Source organism: Oncorhynchus clarkii, chromosome 18, assembly GCF_045791955.1.
Source record: "Oncorhynchus clarkii lewisi isolate Uvic-CL-2024 chromosome 18, UVic_Ocla_1.0, whole genome shotgun sequence".
Taxonomy (NCBI): Eukaryota; Metazoa; Chordata; class Actinopteri; order Salmoniformes; family Salmonidae; genus Oncorhynchus; species Oncorhynchus clarkii.
In genome coordinates, this window is record NC_092164.1 from 54,533,533 (window position 1) to 54,553,532 (window position 20,000).

Below are 20,000 nucleotides of genomic sequence, written 5' to 3' on the forward strand. Positions count from 1 at the left end.
GGGACAGTTGCTCTACATGCATCCTTTCAGTCACACACAGCTACATTAGATCACAAATGGTCACACACACACACACACACACACACACACACACACACACACACACACACACACACACACACACACACACAGATATACACCTTCACACACATAGTGAAGTATTTGAATCGTTGTTGAATAATGTAGTCCCCCGGCTTTCACTGTAAACAAATCATCATGTTATTCATGTCATTCTCCATGTGCGTCCCCTGATTTAATTGACAAACACACACACACACACACGGAAAGAGAGAGACACACACACAGAAAGAGAGAGAGAGAGAGACACACACACACACACCCAGAAGGAAAAAAACACACAAGCACACAGAAAGAGAGAGAGACACACACACACAGAGAAAGAGAGAGAGACACACACACACACACAGAAAGAGAGAGACACACACAGAAAGAGAGAGACACACACACATAGAAAGAGAGAGACACAAACACATAGAAAGAGAGAGAGACACACACAGAAAGAGAGAGACACACACACACACAGAAAGAGACACACACACACATGCACACATGCACATCCAATAATGCATTACTTGAAATAGAGCTGATTACACCATATCAAAATGCAACCCAATACTTTTTTCTACCAAAATATACACTATATATACAAAAGTATGTGGACACTCCTTCAAATGAGTAGATTCAGCTATTTCAGCCACACCCGTTGCTGATTTGATTTGACAGGTGTATAAAATCGAGCACACAGTCATGCAATCTCCATAGACAAACATTGGCAGTGGAATGGCCGTACTGAAGAGCTCAGTGACTTCAACGTAGCACAAACAAGTCAGTTCCTCAAATTTCTGCCCTTCTTGAGCTGACCCGGTCAACTGTAAGTGCTGTTATTGTAGGGTGGAAACATCTAGGAGCGGCTCAGACGTGAAGTGGTAGGCCACACAAGCTCACAGAATGGGACCACCAAGTGCTGATGCATGTAGAGCGTAAAAATCATATGTCCTCAGTTACAAAACTCACTACCGAGTTCCAAACTGCCTCTGGAAACAATGTCAGCACAATAACTGTTCGTCCTAAGCCGAAGATCACCATGCGTAATGGCAAGCGTTGGCTGGAGTGGTGTAAAGCTCTCAGTCATTGGACTCTGGAGCAGTGGAAACACGTTCTCTGGAGTGATGAATCATGCTTCACCATCTGGCAGTCCGACGGACTAATCTAGGTTTGGCAGGTGCCAGGAGACCACTACCTGCCCGAATGTGATCAATGTTCCAGGCTAATGGGGTAGATCGGGCTAGGCCCCTTAGTTCCAGCGAAGGGAAATCTTAATGCTTCAGCATACTATGACATTCCAGACCATTCTGTGTTTCCAACTTTGTGGCAACAGATTGGGGAAGGCCCTTTCTTGTTTCAGCATGACAATGCCCCTGTGCACAAAGCAACTTCCATACAGAAATGGTTTGTCAAGATTGGAGTTGAAGAACTTGACTGGCCTGCACAGAGCCTTGATCTCAACCCCATCAAACAGCTTTGGGATGAATTGGAACTTCTACTGCGAGCCAGGCCTCACCGATGTTCTTCTGGCTGAATGGAAGCAAGTCCCTGGAGCATTGTTCCAACAACAATGGGAAAGCCTTCCCAGAAGAGTGGAGGCTGTTATAGCAGCAAAGGGGGGACCAACTCCATATTACAGTGTAATGGCCATGATTTTGGAATGAGATGTTCAACGATCAGGTGTCTACATAATTTTTTCATGTAGTGTATATAATTTTATAAAGGAGTAGAGGGAACGACCGTGTACAGTATTGACAGTGTGGTCAGTATACTAGTCTTTGAGCTAGGGACGTGATCGTTCGAGAGAAAGGGAACTTATGTTTGCCTGTGTTTATTTGTGTGTGTGTGTGTTTCTTTGTGTGTGTGTGTGTGTGTGTGTGTGTGTGTGTGTGTGTGTGTATGTGTGTCTGCGCGTGGTTGTATGCATGTGTGTGGGACTGTGTGAAGTGCCGCCTGGTGTCTCAAGTTGTCCAAGTTGCCAGTGATCATTGTCATGGCGGTGGCTTAGCGAAGGTCTGTGTGTCTGTCTGCATGTGTGTGTTGTTCTTTTGTAAACATATTTCTCCGTATTCCCTGGGCGCTCTGCATTGTTTGTTTAATTTCTCTGATATGACCTTTGGCCTTGCTCTTTCTCGTAGCCTTGGTTGAGTGCTCTCTGGGCTCATTTGCAAATGCGTAAAAAGGCTCTGGTATATTGTGCCAGACAAACACACCAGGCTATAGGTGTGTGTGTCACAGGAGGTTGGTGGCACCTTAATTGGGGAGGATGGGCTCGTGGTAATGGCTGAAGTGGAATAAGTGGAAAGGTATCAACAACATCAAACATATGGTTTCCATGTGTTTGATGCCATTCCATTTGCTCCGTTCCAGACATTATTATGAGCCGTCCTCCCCTGAGAAGCCTCCACTGGTGTGTGTGTTCACTCCTGATGCTTTTTACTGTGTGTCTCAAACTCCTGCTCCCTTCCTGCACTACTGTTTCCACATAGTGTCTGTGGGTATGTGGTAGTAAGTAACACTCTACATGGGGATTGTCACTGGATACTGTGTCACTTATTCACTCATTCCTTGTCTTGCAAGATGATCAATGTTCCAGGCTAATGGGATATATTCTCCCTCTGACCAGTAGGTGGTGCTACACCCCAGTGTTTTAACCATCACTATACCCCAGTGTTTTAACCCTCACCATACCCCAGTGTTTTAACCCTCACTACACCCCAGTGTTTTAACCCTCACTATACCCCAGTGTTTTAACCCTCACTACACACCAGTGTTTTAACCCTCACTACACCCCAGTAATTTAAAGCTAGCTCCACCCCAGTGTTTTAAACCTCACTACATCCCAGTGTTTTAAACCTCACTACATCCCAGTGTTTTAAACCTCACTACATCCCAGTGTTTTAACCCTCACTACACCCCAGTGTTTTAAACCTCACTACATCCCAGTGTTTTAAACCTCACTATACCCCAGTGTTTTAATCCTCACTACACCCCAGTGTTTTAACCCTCACTGCATCCCAGTGTTTTAAACCTCACTACATCCCAGTGTTTTAAACCTCACTACATCCCAGTGTTTTAAACCTCACTACACCCCAGTGTTTTAAACCTCACTACACCCCAGTGTTTTAAACCTCACTACACCCCAGTGTTTTAAACCTCACTACATCCCAGTGTTTTAAACCTCACTACACCCCAGTGTTTTAAACCTCACTACATCCCAGTGTTTTAAACCTCACTACACCCCAGTGTTTTAAACCTCACTACACCCCAGTGTTTTAAACCTCACTACACCCCAGTGTTTTAAACCTCACTACACCCGAGTGTTTTAAACCTCACTACACCCCAGTGTTTTAAACCTCACTACACCCCAGTGTTTTAAACCTCACTACACCCCAGTGTTTTAAACCTCACTACATCCCAGTGTTTTAAACCTCACTTCACCCAGTGTTTTAAACCTCACTACACCCCAGTGTTTTAAACCTCACTACACCCAGTGTTTTAAACCTCACTACACCCCAGTGTTTTAAACCTCACTACATCCCAGTGTTTTAAACCTCACTACACCCCAGTGTTTTAAACCTGACTACACCCCAGTGTTTTAAACCTCACTACACCACAGTGTTTTAACCCTCACTATACCCCAGTGTTTTAACCCTCACTATACCCCAGTGTTACAGTTTTGAAATAATACAATGACTAAACTGCAGACTGTCAGCTCTTCATTATCCATATTGGGTAAACTGTTTAGAAATTACAGCACTTTTTGTACATTGTCCACCCATTTTAGGGGACCAAAGGTATTTAAACAAATTCACTTATATGTGTATTAAAGTAATAAAATGTTAGGTATTTTGTCCCAACACGAGAGTTTGCTGTACCCATTTGCTGTTTATTTTGGTTGTCTTTCACATTATTTAGTACCCAGTAGAAATTAATGGTGTAATGAATACTCAGGGAGAAAAGGGTGTAGATTCAGGCGCAGAGCACGGCAGGAGTTTATTTCGCCTTTGCAGAATGCAGGAATCGTGGTCAGAGGCAGGCAATGGTCATGCACAGGTAGGCAAACAGGCAGGTGAATCAGAACTAGGACTGAATGCTATAACTGGTTCTCACAAACGAGCTAGGAAACTGCTTGGTAGAGTCAAAATGAACAATACCTCACAAAGGCACAAACAGAATGAACTGAAGTAAATAAGGAGCTGATGAGACCAGGTGAGTAACTAACACAGGTGAAATCAATGAACAAAAATGAAAGACAGGGCTACGTTCAAGAACACAAAGAAACAGAACACAAGGTTGACTAAGAAAATAAGTACAGAACCTTACAAATGGTAAATAATGTAATAATATTAATAATGTATTGTGTCATTTAAAAAATATATGTTATTGATTTATTTATAGAATATATAGAATATTTATTTAACATATAACATATAGAATGTTTCTAAAAACATCTACATTGATTTGAATTCTAACATGCTTAAAGGATAATCCTGAATGAATTGTGAATAATGTGAGAAGTTACAGAGTCATAAATATCATAGCCCCAAGACATGCTAAGCTTTGTCCATTATAATAACAGAGGAGGTTAGCATTTTGGGGGGATATTTCACTAATTTGCTTACATCCCTGTTAGTGAGCATTTCTCCGTTGCCAAGATAATCCATCCACTGACAGGTGTGGCATATCAAGAAGCTGATTAAACAGCATGATCATTACACAGGTGCACCTTGTGCTGGGCACAATAAAAGGCCACTCTAAAATGTGTTTTTTTCACACAACACAGTGCCACAGTCTCAATTTTGAAGGACCATGCAATTGGCATGCTGACTGCAGGAATGTCCACCAGAGCTATTGCCATATAATTTAATGTTAATTTCTTTATCATAAGCCACTTCCAATGTCGTTTTAGAGAATTTGGCAGTACGTCCTACCGGCTTCACAACCACAGACCACGTTTAACCACGCCAGCCCAGGACCTCCACATCTGGCTTCTTCACCTGCGGGATCGTCTGAGATCAGCCACCCAGACAGCTGATGAAACAGTGGGTTTGCACAACCAAATAATTTCTGCACAATCTGTCAGAAAGCTCATCTGCGTGCTTGTCGTCCTCACCAGGGTCTTGACTTGACTGCAGTTCGGCATCGTAACCAACTTCAGTGGGAAAATGCTCACCTTCTATGGCCACTGACACACTGGAGAAGTGTGCTCTTCACAGATGAATCCCGGTTTCAATTGTATGGCATTGTGTGTGCGAGCGGTTTGCTGATGTCAACATTGTGAACAGAGTGCCATGATGGTGGTGGGGTTATGGAATGGGCAGGCAAACACAATTGCATTTTATCAATGGCAGTTTGATTGCACAGAGATACTGTGACGAGATCCTGAGGCCCATTGTCATTCCATTCATCCGCCGCCATCATTCATGTTTCAGCATGATAATACACTGCCCCATGTCACAAGGAGCTGTACACAATTCATGTTTTATAACCCTCTTTATACCCCAGTGTTATAACCCTCTTTACACCCCAGTGTTATAACCCTCTTTATACCCCAGTGTTATAACCATCTTTATACCCCAGTGTTATAACCCTCTTTATACCCCAGTGATATAACCCTCTTTACACCCCAGTGTTATAACCCTCTTTATACCCCAGTGTTATAACCCTCTTTATACCCCAGTGATATAACCCTCTTTACATCCCAGTGTTATAACCCTCTTTATACCCCAGTGTTATAACCCTCTTTACACCCCAGTGTTATAACCCTCTTTATACTTCAGTGTTATAATCCTCTTATACCCCAGTGATATAACCCTCTTTACACCCCAGTGTTATAACCCTCTTTACACCCCAGTGTTATAACCCTCTTTACACTCCAGTGTTATAACCCTCTTTACACCCCAGTGTTATAACCCTCTTTACACCCCAGTGATATAACCCACTCTACACTCCAGTGATATTACCCTCTCTACACTCCAGTGATATAACCCTCTCTACACCCCTGTGTTATAAACTCTCTCTACACCCCAGTGTTATAACCCTCTCTACACCCCAGTGATATAACCCTCTCTACACCCCAGTGATATAACCCTCTCTACACCCTGGTGTTATAGTGTGTGTGTGTGTGTGTGTGTGTGTGTGTGTGTGTGTGTGTGTGTGTGTGTGTGTGTGTGTGTGTGTGTGTGTGTGTGTGTGCGTGGGTGCGTGTTTGTGTGTGTGCATTTGCAGGTGTCTGGCTCCAGTGCATTCAGAAAGTATTCTTACCCTTGACTTATTTCACATTTTGGTCTGTTACAGCCTGAATTCAAAATGATTTAAATTAATAAAAAACGTCACCCATCATCACAAAATACCCCATAATGACAAAATTAAAACATGTTTTTGCACATTTATTGAAATAAATTAAATACAACCCTGAGTGAAAACATGTTAGAATCATCTTTGGCAGCAATTAAAGCTGTGAGTCTTTCTGGGTAAGTTCCACACCTGGATTGTACAATATTTGCAGTATTGATACACCATCCAAAGTGTAATGAATAACTTCATTACTTAAAGGGATTAAAGGGATATTCAATGTCTGTTTAAAATAAATAAATACAGTGCCTTGCGAAAGTATTCGGCCCCCTTGAACTTTGCGACCTTTTGCCACATTTCAGGCTTAAAACATAAAGATATAAAACTGTATTTTTTTGTGAAGAATCATCAACAAGTGGGACACAATCATGAAGTGGAACGACATTTATTGGATATTTCAAACTTTTTTAACAAATCAAAAACTGAAAAATTGGGCGTGCAAAATTATTCAGCCCCTTTACTTTCAGTGCAGCAAACTCTCTCCAGAAGTTCAGTGAGGATCTCTGAATGATCCAATGTTGACCTAAATGACTAATGATGATAAATACAATCCACCTGTGTGTAATCAAGTCTCTGTATAAATGCACCTGCACTGTGATAGTCTCAGAGGTCCGTTAAAAGCGCAGAGAGCATCATGAAGAACAAGGAACACACCAGGCAGGTCCGAGATACTGTTGTGAAGAAGTTTAAAGCCGGATTTGGATACAAAAAGATTTCCCAAGCTTTAAACATCCCAAGGAGCACTGTGCAAGCGATAATATTGAAATGGAAGGAGTATCAGACCACTGCAAATCTACCGAGACCTGGCCGTCCCTCTAAACTTTCAGCTCATACAAGGAGAAGACTGATCAGAGATGCAGCCAAGAGGCCCATGATCACTCAGGATGAACTGCAGAGATCTACAGCTGAGGTGGGAGACTCTGTCCATAGGACAACAATCAGTCGTATATTGCACAAATCTGGCCTTTTTGGAAGAGTGGCAAGAAGAAAGCCATTTCTTAAAGATATCCATAAAAAGTGTTGTTTAAAGTTTGCCACAAGCCACCTGGGAGACACACCAAACATGTGGAAGAAGGTGCTCTGGTCAGATGAAACCAAAATTGAACTTTTTGGCAACAATGCAAAACGTTATGTTTGGCGTAAAAGCAACACAGCTCATCACCCTGAACACACCATCCCCACTGTCAAACATGGTGGTGGCAGCATCATGGTTTGGGCCTGCTTTTCTTCAGCAGGGACAGGGAAGATGGTTAAAATTGATGGGAAGATGGATGGAGCCAAATACAGGACCATTCTGGAAGAAAACCTGATGGAGTCTGCAAAAGACCTGAGACTGGGACGGAGATTTGTCTTCCAACAAGACAATGATCCAAAACATAAAGCAAAATCTACAATGGAATGGTTCAAAAATAAACATATCCAGGTGTTAGAATGGCCAAGTCAAAGTCCAGACCTGAATCCAATCGAGAATCTGTGGAATGAACTGAAAACTGCTGTTCACAAATGCTCTCCATCCAACCTCATTGAGCTCGAGCTGTTTTGCAAGGAGGAATGGGAAAAAATGTCAGTCTCTCGATGTGCAAAACTGATAGAGACATACCCCAAGCGACTTACAGCTGTAATCGCAGCAAAAGGAGGCGCTACAAAGTATTAACTTAAGGGGGCTGAATAATTTTGCACGCCCAATTTTTCAGTTTTTGATTTGTTAAAAAAGTTTGAAATATTCAATAAATGTCGTTCCACTTCATGATTGTGTCCCACTTGTTGTTGATTCTTCACAAAAAAATACAGTTTTATATCTTTATGTTTGAAGCCTGAAATGTGGCTTAAGGTTGCAAAGTTCAAGGGGGCCGAATACTTTCGCAAGGCACTGTACCCATCTACCAAAATATGTATGTACCCTTCTTTAAGAAGCATTGGAAAACCTCCCTGGTCTATGTGGTTAAATCTGTGATTGAAATTCACTGGTCAACTGAGGGACCTTACAGATAATTGTACGTGTGGGGAACAGAGATGAGGTAGTCATTCAAACATCATGTTAAACACTATTATTACACGCAGAGTGAGCATGTGACATATTATGTGACTTGTTAAACACATTTTCAGTCGTGAACTTTTTATTTTATATCCAAGCAAGTCAGTTAAAAACAAATTCTTATTTACAATTATTTACATAACATATTTCCACTTTGACATTATGTGATATTGTGTTTAGGCCAGTGACATACAATCTAAATGTAATCATTTTTAAATTCAAGCTGTAACACAACAAAATATAGAACAAGTCAAGGGGTGTAAATACTTTCTGAAGGTACTGTATCTCACTGTGTTTTTATCACCTACTCATTTACCCAACAATGACATCCATCCTCTACAGATGCTTGGTGATCTATCAGTCTGACGAACTTGGATGCCCCTTTCTGTCTGTTCAGTTTATAATGCACCAGTCTTATCGCTCTCCTTCATTTCTCTGCCTCTGTCTTTCTCTCTCTTTCCTGTCTCTTTCCTGTAATCCTTACCTCCAATCCCCTCTATTCTACCTACACTCTTAGAAAAAAAGGTGCTATCTAGAACCTAAAACGTTTTTTTTTTACTTTCCCCATAGGAGAACCCTTTGAAGGAACCTTTTGTTTCCAGGTGGAACCCTTTTTGGTTTCATGTGAAACCCTTTCAGTACTCATAACTAAAACAAAAACAATTTAGATCATAAGAGTCCATATTAACGAAGGAAATTGAAGGACTAACAGAACAGATAGATCGCAATAAAAACTGTACCATAAAGGCACAGAATAAGTTATAGGAAACAAAAAAATTAATGGAGGAACATATTTAAGAAAAATCCACTGTAATATATTATAAAATAAAGCGAAATTCTGTTTTAATCTTCAACATAGAAATGCGACCAAAAAGGATTTACCGAAACTTGTTACAAATGATGGAGTCCCCAAACTATATTTTGAAAGAGAAAGTAAAGGAATTTAAGCATATGTTTTCGTTTCAGTCTCCTCCATCTCCACTAACCAAAGCTAATTGTATGGATTTTTTCCTATTAATAATGTAAAATTAACAGCTGTGCAGAATGACTCATGTGAAGGCCAAATTACAGAGGAGGAACTTCTTGATGCAATTAAAGCCTTTAAGTTCGGGAAAACGCCAGGGCTGGATGGCATACCAGTTGAGGTATAGCAAACCTTTTTTGATAGACTCAGAGGACTGTTATTAGCATGTTTTAACCACTCCTATATAAATGATCGATTATCGGACACTCAACAAGAATGTCTGATTTCATTATTACTGAAACAGGATCCAATTGGCAAATATAAAGTCCATGTAAAGTCCACACACTCAATCAAACAGACTCCAACCTCTCCACAATGGCCAAGACCAGAGAGCTGTGTAAGGACATCAGGGATTCAATTGTAGACCTGCACAAGGCTGGGATGGGATGGGCTACAGGACAATATGCAAGCAGCTTGGTGAGAAGGAAACAACTGTTGGCACAATTATTAGAAAATGGAAGAAGTTCAAGATGACAGTCAATCACGCTCGGTCTGGGGCTCCATGCAAGATCTCACCTCGTGGGGCATCAATGATCATGAGGAAGGTGAGGGATCAGCCCAGAACTACACAGCAGGACCTGGTCAATGACCTGAAGAGAGCTGGGATCACAGTCTCAAAGAAAACCATTAGTAACATACTACGCCGTCATGGATTAAAATCCTGCAGCGCACGCAAGGTCCCCCTGCTCAAGCCAGCGCATGTCCAGGCCCGTCTGAAGTTTGCCAATGACCATCTGGATGATCCAGAGGAGGAATGGGTGATGGTCGTGTGGTCTGATGAGACAAAAACAGAGCTTTTTGGTCTAAACTCCACTCGCTGTGTTTGGAGGAAGAAGAAGGATGAGTACAACTCCAAGAACACCATCCCAACCGTGAAGCATGGTGGTGGAAACATCATTCTTTGGGGATGCTTTTCTGCAAAGGGGACAGGACGACTGCACCGTATTGAGGGGAGGATGGATGGGGCCATGTATCGCGAGATCTTGGCCAACAACCTCCTTCCCTCAATAAGAGCATTGAAGATGGGTCGTGGCTGGGTCTTCCAGCATGACAACGACCCAAAACACACAGCCAGGGCAACTAAGGAGTGGCTCCGTAAGAAGCATCTCAAGGCCCTGGAGTGGCCTAGCCAGTCTCCAGACCTGAACCGTATTGCCCAGCGACAGCCCCAAAATCTGAAGGATCTGGAGAAGGTCTGTATGGAGGAGTGGGCCAAAATCCCTGCTGCAGTGTGTGCAAACCTGGTCAAGAACTACAGGAAACGTATGATCTCTGTAATTGCAAACAAAGGTTTCTGTACCAAATATTAAGTTCTGCTTTTCTGATGTATCAAATACTTATGTCATGCAATAAAATGAAAATGAATTACTTAAAAATCATACAATGTGATTTTCTGGATTCTTGTTTTAGATTCCGTCTCCCACAGTTGAAGTACAAATATGATAAAAATTACAGACCTCTACATGCTTTGTAAGTAGTTAAAACTGTAAAATCGGCATTGTATCAAATACTTGTTCGGCCCACTGTATATATGCATGTCTGTATGTGTATTTGTATGTATATGTATTTATATGTATGTACTATATATACAGTTGAAGTCGGAAGTTTACATACACTTAGGTACAGTTTTTAAAACTAGTTTTCAATCACTCCACAAATGTCTTCTTAACAAACTATAGTTTTGGCAAGTCGGTTAGGACATTTGGCAGCATCATGTTATGGAGGTGCTTTGCTGCAGGAGGGGCTGGTGCACTTCACAAAATAGAAGGCATCATGAGGGAGGGAAATTATGTGGATATATTGAAGCAACATCTCAAGACATCAGTCTTCCAAATGGTCAATGATCCCAAGCATACTTCCAAAGTTGTGGCAAAATGTCAAGGTATTGGAGTGGCCATGACAAAGCCCTGACCTCAATCCTGTAGAAAATGTGTGGGCAGAACTGAAAAAGCATGTGCGAGCAAGGAGGCCTATCAACTTGATTCAGTTACACCAGCTCTATCAGGAGGAATGAGCCAAAATTCACCCAACTTATTGTGGGAAGCTTGTGGAAGGCTACCCAAAATGTTTGACCCAAGTGAAACAATGTAAAGGCAAATCAACCAAATACTAATTGAGTGTATGTAAACTTCTGACCCAATGGGAATGTGATGAAAGAAATAAAAGCTGAAATAAATCATTCTCTCTACTATTATTTTGACATTTCACATTCTTAAAATAAAGTGGTGATCCTAACTGACCTAAGGCAGATAATTTTTACTAGGATTAAATGTGAAAAACTGAGTTTAAATGTATATGGCTTCGATGTAAACTTCTGACTTCAACTGTATATATCAATATTTATATTTAGCCCCTATAATGTATGAGGGATTGGAAATGATGCAGACAAATACATTGATTAAAGCTACAATCTATCTGCAATATGAAAGCTGATCTACCCCCTAAAAAATATATATAATTAAAAAACAAAAATCAGTGGCATTTAGATGGAACAGCCAATGTTCCCTTTTGAAACCTTTTTTTCTAAGAGTGTAAGGATGCTTTATTGGTGTGAAATAGATCGCTTTAGCTCTAGTAATTAATTGGATTCTAACTACTCTCCATTCAAGATGTTGCCAGTGAATCTGAGCCCGATTCCTTGTAGATGAATAGACAATGTTTAACAAGTATCCAGCTGCTTTTTAAGGGCCCTCTAGTGAACCGTTTGGATGGAGACGTTTCCTGTCGTCTGTGCTTACATTAGCAGCTCAATATTCTCAGGATGGAGTTAGTTGATTACATAAAGAATCAGTGATTGTATTAACAATGTACCTTAAGTTTTGCTCTCAGAGGATGCTTAAAACCAACTGTTTGGCTTTTTTTCATGGCTAAGCAGACCAGGCAGATATTCTTCTCTCTCCCCATCTCTCTCTCTCTCTCTCTCTCTCTCTCATCTCTTTCTAATTCTTCTTTAATCATCTTATTTTTTTCTCATTCCTCATATATCTCATATATCTCACATTGTCTTTCAACACCCCTCCCGTCAGCCTTTTCTCCCTCTATTAATGTATTTAAAAAACATTTCTCACTCTTTCCATCTCTCTCATTCAATATTCCCCAAAGTGTTAAAACTATGCACACCTTCAAAATCTCTGACTCATTAGAATGCATTTTCTATTTTCCTTCACCTCTGCCTTTGTGTCTTCAAATCTCATACTGCCATAAGATTGTCCGTTCATACTTCCAAAATCCATGTATTTTCCCTATCTTCTCCCTATCTTCTCCCTATCTTCTCCCTATCTTCTCCCTATCTTCTCCCTATCTTCTCCCTATCTTCTCCCTATCTTCTCCCTATCTTCTCCCTATCTTCTCCCTATCTTCTCCCTATCTTCTCCCTATCTCTCCATCCCTCACTCCTCTTCTCTCCAGCTATGTATGTTTTCCTCCTTTCTTACGACTAGTCTGGTTATAGTGATCTGTATGTGTCTGGTTCTGTGGACATACACAGTATGTCTATTACCTGTGGGCATGTGGTGTTGTATTGTTGTATTTGTCTTACTGGTTTGCAGTGTATTGCGTACGCTGGCGTGTTGTGTTTCTCCGCATTGTGCTGCTCTGGTTCCTCAACACTTCACCCCCAGCATGCCATAACTCAACACTGTCCCACGACTAACTGCCAGTCCTATTCATAGAGTTGGATAAAGGACTCACTTGCCCATTTTAGTAGATTTCAAAGATGAGCCCTCTATACAACTCTATTGCACAGAGGAGGACTTTGCTCCAAGACACTGATCTTAGGTCCCTCTTGGTAAACCCTTTTGGTAAACAAGTTTAATTTGGAACAGTTAACTGATCCTAGACCTGTGCCCATAAGCAACTTCTACTCAGAGCGGTAAGAACAAGAGAGCTTCCTCTCAGAAAACCAGGCCGCCGTATTCTATAGGATCAGTTTTGCTGCCGTATTCATTATGTTTAAAAGGCTAAACTGATCCTAGATCAGCACCCATACTTTAAAAAAAAATAATATTTAACCTTTATTTAACCAGGTAGGCTAGCTGAGAACAAGTTCTCATTTACAACTGTGACCTGGCAACTCTGAGAGGCTTTATGAATACTGTCCCAGGTTCTTTCAATATGTTCATTAACATATATGAAATAGACGGCATCACATCATTTGAATGAGCAAGTTGATGAATGTTTAACCATATTGCTGATCAGAATCTGATAATGCTGTGCCCTCAACATGACATTTTAATGACCAAAAGTATAGTATGTTTTAATCAATTTGGAATGTACTTTATGATCATGTCATACTCACTGTGTATAAATCCATTTCTCGGGAACGTACTTCAACGTTGTGATCTTCTGAGCGCGGCCCAGTCCTTCGTAACAGCTGCAGGTGGAGCTTAAGGTTTTGGGTAGCTTGGAGCGTGTTCTTTCCTGGTTTGAACAATATGGAGAGGTGGCGAGGGCCACATCTTACCTCTGTGCCATCTGCGTTACTGTTGGTTCTTTTGAGAGTTGTGCTAGTGTTCATTTACTCACTTTTTGTCTCATCCTCTAACCCCTTTGCTGACAGGAGTTATGATCCCGCCTCCAAGCTCACATTCTCTAACCCTAATGGTTGTAACAGGGGGTGGGACCCTCCTCCTCGTCCATTCTCTGTCCTCATTGGCTATAACATGCAAATCCACACACCTCCTAGCTCTCATTCTCTCATCCCCATTGGCTGTGTGTGCCTGTCTGTCTCTGGGTGTTGCAGTCCATGGGCTGTGGGAGGAGTGGTCGTCATGGAGCCTTTGTTCTGTCACGTGTGGGCGGGGCTCCAGGACCCGAACCAGGAACTGTGTGAGCGGAGGAGAGGCCAAGCTCTGTGGAGGGCCTGAGAAACAGACCAAACTCTGCAACATAGCAGTGTGTCCCGGTTAGTACCATCTCATATACAGTACCAGTCAAAAGTTTGGACACACCTACTCATTCAAGGGATTTTCTTTATTTTTACTATTTTTTTATATTGTAGAATAATAGGGAAGACATCAAAACCTCCAGGCTGTGTAAGGGCCTCCAGGATGTGTAAGGGCCTCCAGGATGTGTAAGGGCCTCCAGGATGTGTAAGGGCTATTTGACCAAGAAGGAGAGTGATGGAGTTCTGCATCAGATGACCTGGTCTCCACAATCACCTTACCTGAACCCAATTAAGATGGTTTGGGATGAGTTGGACCGCAGAGTGAAGGAAAAGCAGCCAACAAGTGCTCAGCATATGTGGGAACTCCTTCAAGGCTGTTGAAAAGTCATTCCAGGTGAAGCTGGTTGAGAGAATGCCAAGAGTGTACAAAGCTGTCATCAAGGCAAAGGGTGGCTACTTTGAAGAATCTCAAATATAAAATATATATAGATTGTTTAACACTTTTTTGGTTACTGCATGATTCTGCATGTGTTATTTCATAGTTTTGATGTCTTCACTATTATTCTACAATGTAGAAAATAGTAAAAATAAAGAAAACACATTGAAAGAGTAGGTGTGTTCAAACTTTTGACTGGTACTGTACATATACACCTCTATCTATATATATGTCTGTCTATCTCTCTGTCCATTGGTCAGTCTGTCCCTCTGCCTCTCCTTCTGTGAAGGGCCTGAGACACAGACCAAACTCAGCAACATAGTATTGTCTCATTCAGTACCATCTCTTATACACACTGTATATACTCAATCTACCTGTTTTTCTCTCTCTCTCTCTCTCAATCTCTCTCTCTCTCCCTCTCACTCTCTCCCTCTCTCTCTCTCTCTCTCTCTCTCTCTCTCTCTCTCTCTCTCTCTCTCCCCCCCTCTCTCTCTCTCCCTCTCTCTCTCCATCTCTCTCGCTATCTCTCTCTCTCTCGCTCTCTCTCGCTCTCACTCTCTCTCCTCTTTCTCCCTCTCTCTCTCTCTCTCTCTCTCTCGCTCTCTCTCGCTCTCACTCTCACTCCTCTTTCTCCCTCTCTCTCTCTCTCTCTCTCTCTCGCTCTCTCTCGCTCTCACTCTCTCTCCTCTTTCTCCCTCTCTCTCTGCCTACCATATATCATCTACATAATACGTCATGCACCTCTTTCTCTCTCTCTGTCGTTGTCTCTGTTCCTCTGTCTTTCTCTTGATATCCTCTTTTCGTATCATTCTCCACATCCCTTTCTAACTCTGTTATCCTATATCTATGTGTCACTACTTAGTTTCTACACTGTCATATTACTCACTCAGTCCCCATATGTCCTGTCCTGTCTTGTTCAATACGATCAGGCTGACATCTCCATTTTTACTACAGTACTCTTTATAAATCTCTGCTCATCTCTTAGATCCATAATAGAAAGCTCAGTTTCAGCACAGATTGAGAGACAGTAAAGTTGTTGCTTTACAGTGGTTTCTACTCCTCTGGCTAGGTTTGTTTTCTTGTTTTTTCATCCGTTCTTTCTTCCATTTCGTTCTTTCAGTCTTAATTTCTTTTTATTTCTTTGCTTTTCATTTCTTTTTTTCATAATTTCCCTCTCTTTTGGGTTTCTACAGTGTTTCATTGCTCTGTCTCTTTGATATTACCTATTACCTTGTCAGGAGGAGTGATTAATCATTGTGTGGCTGCATTCCAATCTCATTGTCAAGTGCACTGGATGGCTCTATTCCAATTTGGTGCCGAGCCGTTTGGTGTAGAGCTGTTATTAGAACTCCATTGGAGAGGAATGGGGTGGGCCAATCAAAGTAATTGAGGATCTTTGGAGGACACTCAGAATAAGGGGCAGGGCAAGCTTTGATTGACAGTGATTGCAGCCTGTCACAGAACAGATGTTGTATCTGTCTAGCATGTAACCATTGGACAATCATGCCATTGCGTCCCATGTACATTCATATGTTCAAATTCCATACATTTGACTTATAGAACACATCTGTCCAACTGGTAGAGGTAAAGCTGCTACAGGGTGAACATCACTATCCAAGACTTGAAGTCGCTCTTTGTTTTGAAGTCTGTGTCACAATGTCTTAAAACAAGTGCATTAACGACCATATGGTGCTGTGTTTCAATAATTGGGTTGTTATCATTTGTTTGTTTCTGCTATCTGTATGTGTTTTATAAATCTCTATACCTGCCGTCCTATACCCTGAAAAACTTTTGAATATCTTTGTGTGTCATTTATTAGAATATACCTACGTACTGCATGTTCCTTGTTGGTCTGTGTTATTGGCTGGCAGTCTACTGTCTCTGTGTTATTGGCTGGTTACAGTCTACTGTCTCTGTGTTATTGGCTGGCAGTCTACTGTCTCTGTGTTATTGGCTGGTTACAGTCTACTGTCTCTGTGTTATTGGCTGGCAGTCTACTGTCTCTGTGTTATTGGCTGGTTACAGTCTACTGTCTCTGTGTTATTGGCTGGCAGTCTACTGTCTCTGTGTTATTGGCTGGTTACAGTCTACTGTCTCTGTGTTATTGGCTGGCAGTCTACTGTCTCTGTGTTATTGGCTGGCTACAGTCTACTGTCTCTGTGTTATTGGCTGGCAGTCTACTGTCTCTGTGTTATTGGCTGGCAGTCTACTGTCTCTGTGTTATTGGCTGGCAGTCTACTGTCTCTGTGTTATTGGCTGGCAGTCTACTGTCTCTGTGTTATTGGCTGGCAGTCTACTGTCTGTGTGTTATTGGCTGGCAGTCTACTGTCTCTGTGTTATTGGCTGGCAGTCTACTGTCTCTGTGTTATTGGCTGGCAGTCTACTGTCTCTGTGTTATTGGCTGGCAGTCTACTGTCTCTGTGTTATTGGCTGGCAGTCTACTGTCTCTGTGTTATTGGCTGGCAGTCTCTGTGTCATGGGTTACAGTCTACTGTCTATGTGTTATTGGCTGTTTACAGTCTACTGTCTCTGTGTTATTGGCTAGCTACAGTCTACTGTCTCTGTGTTATTGGTTGGTTACAGTCTACTGTCTGTGTTATTGGTTGGTTACAGTCTACTGTCTCTGTGTTATTGGCTGGTTACAGTCTACTGTCTCTGTGTTATTGGCTGGTTACAGTCTACTGTCTCTGTGTTATTGGCTGGTTACAGTCTACTGTCTCTGTGTTATTGGTTGGTTACAGTCTACTGTCTGTGTTATTGGTTGGTTACAGTCTACTGTCTCTGTGTTATTGGCTGGCTACAGTCTACTGTCCCTGTGTTATTGGCTGGCTACAGTCTACTGTCTCTGTGTTATTGGTTGGTTACAGTCTACTGTCTCTGTGTTATTGGTTGGTTACAGTCTACTGTCTCTGTGTTATTGGCTGGTTCAGTATACTGTCTCTGTGTTATTGGTTGGCTACAGTCTACTGTCTCTGTGTTATTGGTTGGCTACAGTCTACTGTCTCTGTGTTATTGGCTGGCTACAGTCTACTGTCTCTGTGTTATTGGTTGGCTACAGTCTACTGTCTCTGTGTTATTGGCTAGCTACAGTCTACTGTCTCTGTGTTATTGGTTACAGTCTACTGTCTCTGTGTTATTGGTTACAGTCTACTGTCGCTGTGTTATTGGCTACAGTCCACTGTCTCTGTGTTACTGGTTACAGTCTACTGTCTCTGTGTTATTGGCTGGCAGTCTACTGTCTCTGTGTTATTGGCTGGCAGTCTACTGTCTCTGTGTTATTGGCTGGCAGTCTACTGTCTCTGTGTTATTGGCTGGCAGTCTACTGTCTCTGTGTTATTGGCTGGCAGTCTACTGTCTCTGTGTTATTGGCTGGCAGTCTACTGTCTCTGTGTTATTGGCTGGCAGTCTACTGTCTCTGTGTTATTGGCTGGCAGTCTACTGTCTCTGTGTTATTGGCTGGCAGTCTCTGTGTCATTGGTTACAGTCTACTGTCTATGTGTTATTGGCTGTTTACAGTCTACTGTCTCTGTGTTATTGGCTAGCTACAGTCTACTGTCTCTGTGTTATTGGTTGGTTACAGTCTACTGTCTGTGTTATTGGTTGGTTACAGTCTACTGTCTCTGTGTTATTGGCTGGTTACAGTCTACTGTCTCTGTGTTATTGGCTGGTTACAGTCTACTGTCTCTGTGTTATTGGCTGGTTACAGTCTACTGTCTCTGTGTTATTGGTTGGTTACAGTCTACTGTCTGTGTTATTGGTTGGTTACAGTCTACTGTCTCTGTGTTATTGGCTGGCTACAGTCTACTGTCGCTGTGTTATTGGCTACAGTCCACTGTCTCTGTGTTACTGGTTACAGTCTACTGTCTCTGTGTTATTGGTTACAGTCTACTGTCTCTGTGTTATTGGTTGGCTACAGTCTACTGTCTCTGTGTTATTGGCTAGCTACAGTCTACTGTCTCTGTGTTATTGTCTGGCTACAGTCTACCGTCTCTGTGTTATTGGCTGGCTACAGTCTACTGTCTCTGTGTTACTGTCTGGCTACAGTCTACTGTCTCTGTGTTATTGGCTGGCTACAGTCCACTGTCTCTGTGTTATTGGCTGGCTACAGTCTACTGTCTCTGTGTTATTGACTACCTACAGTCTACTGTCTCTGTGTTATTGGCTGGCAGTCTACTGTCTCTGTGTTATTGGCTGGCAGTCTACTGTCTCTGTGTTATTGGCTGGCAGTCTACTGTCTCTGTGTTATTGGCTGGCAGTCTACTGTCTCTGTGTTATTGGCTGGCAGTCTACTGTCTCTGTGTTATTGGCTGGCAGTCTACTGTCTCTGTGTTATTGGCTGGCAGTCTACTGTCTCTGTGTTATTGGCTGGCAGTCTACTGTCTCTGTGTTATTGGCTGGCAGTCTCTGTGTCATGGGTTACAGTCTACTGTCTATGTGTTATTGGCTGTTTACAGTCTACTGTCTCTGTGTTATTGGCTAGCTACAGTCTACTGTCTCTGTGTTATTGGTTGGTTACAGTCTACTGTCTGTGTTATTGGTTGGTTACAGTCTACTGTCTCTGTGTTATTGGCTGGTTACAGTCTACTGTCTCTGTGTTATTGGCTGGTTACAGTCTACTGTCTCTGTGTTATTGGCTGGTTACAGTCTACTGTCTCTGTGTTATTGGTTGGTTACAGTCTACTGTCTGTGTTATTGGTTGGTTACAGTCTACTGTCTCTGTGTTATTGGCTGGCTACAGTCTACTGTCCCTGTGTTATTGGCTGGCTACAGTCTACTGTCTCTGTGTTATTGGTTGGTTACAGTCTACTGTCTCTGTGTTATTGGTTGGTTACAGTCTACTGTCTCTGTGTTATTGGCTGGTTCAGTATACTGTCTCTGTGTTATTGGTTGGCTACAGTCTACTGTCTCTGTGTTATTGGTTGGCTACAGTCTACTGTCTCTGTGTTATTGGCTGGCTACAGTCTACTGTCTCTGTGTTATTGGTTGGCTACAGTCTACTGTCTCTGTGTTATTGGCTAGCTACAGTCTACTGTCTCTGTGTTATTGGTTACAGTCTACTGTCTCTGTGTTATTGGTTACAGTCTACTGTCGCTGTGTTATTGGCTACAGTCCACTGTCTCTGTGTTACTGGTTACAGTCTACTGTCTCTGTGTTATTGGCTGGCAGTCTACTGTCTCTGTGTTATTGGCTGGCAGTC

The 20,000-nt window shown here is 42.1% G+C and overlaps 1 protein-coding gene across 1 annotated transcript in view; it reads left to right on the forward strand.

The window, feature by feature from the left end:
* Positions 1 to 20,000, forward strand: part of LOC139373700 (adhesion G protein-coupled receptor B2) — a 326,533-nt gene that overhangs the window by 104,906 nt on the left and 201,627 nt on the right. Inside the window, exon 4 of the mRNA XM_071114575.1 lies at positions 14,224 to 14,385. Within this exon, the coding sequence (XP_070970676.1) occupies positions 14,224 to 14,385 (162 nt within the window). The remainder of the gene's footprint in view (positions 1 to 14,223; positions 14,386 to 20,000) is intronic.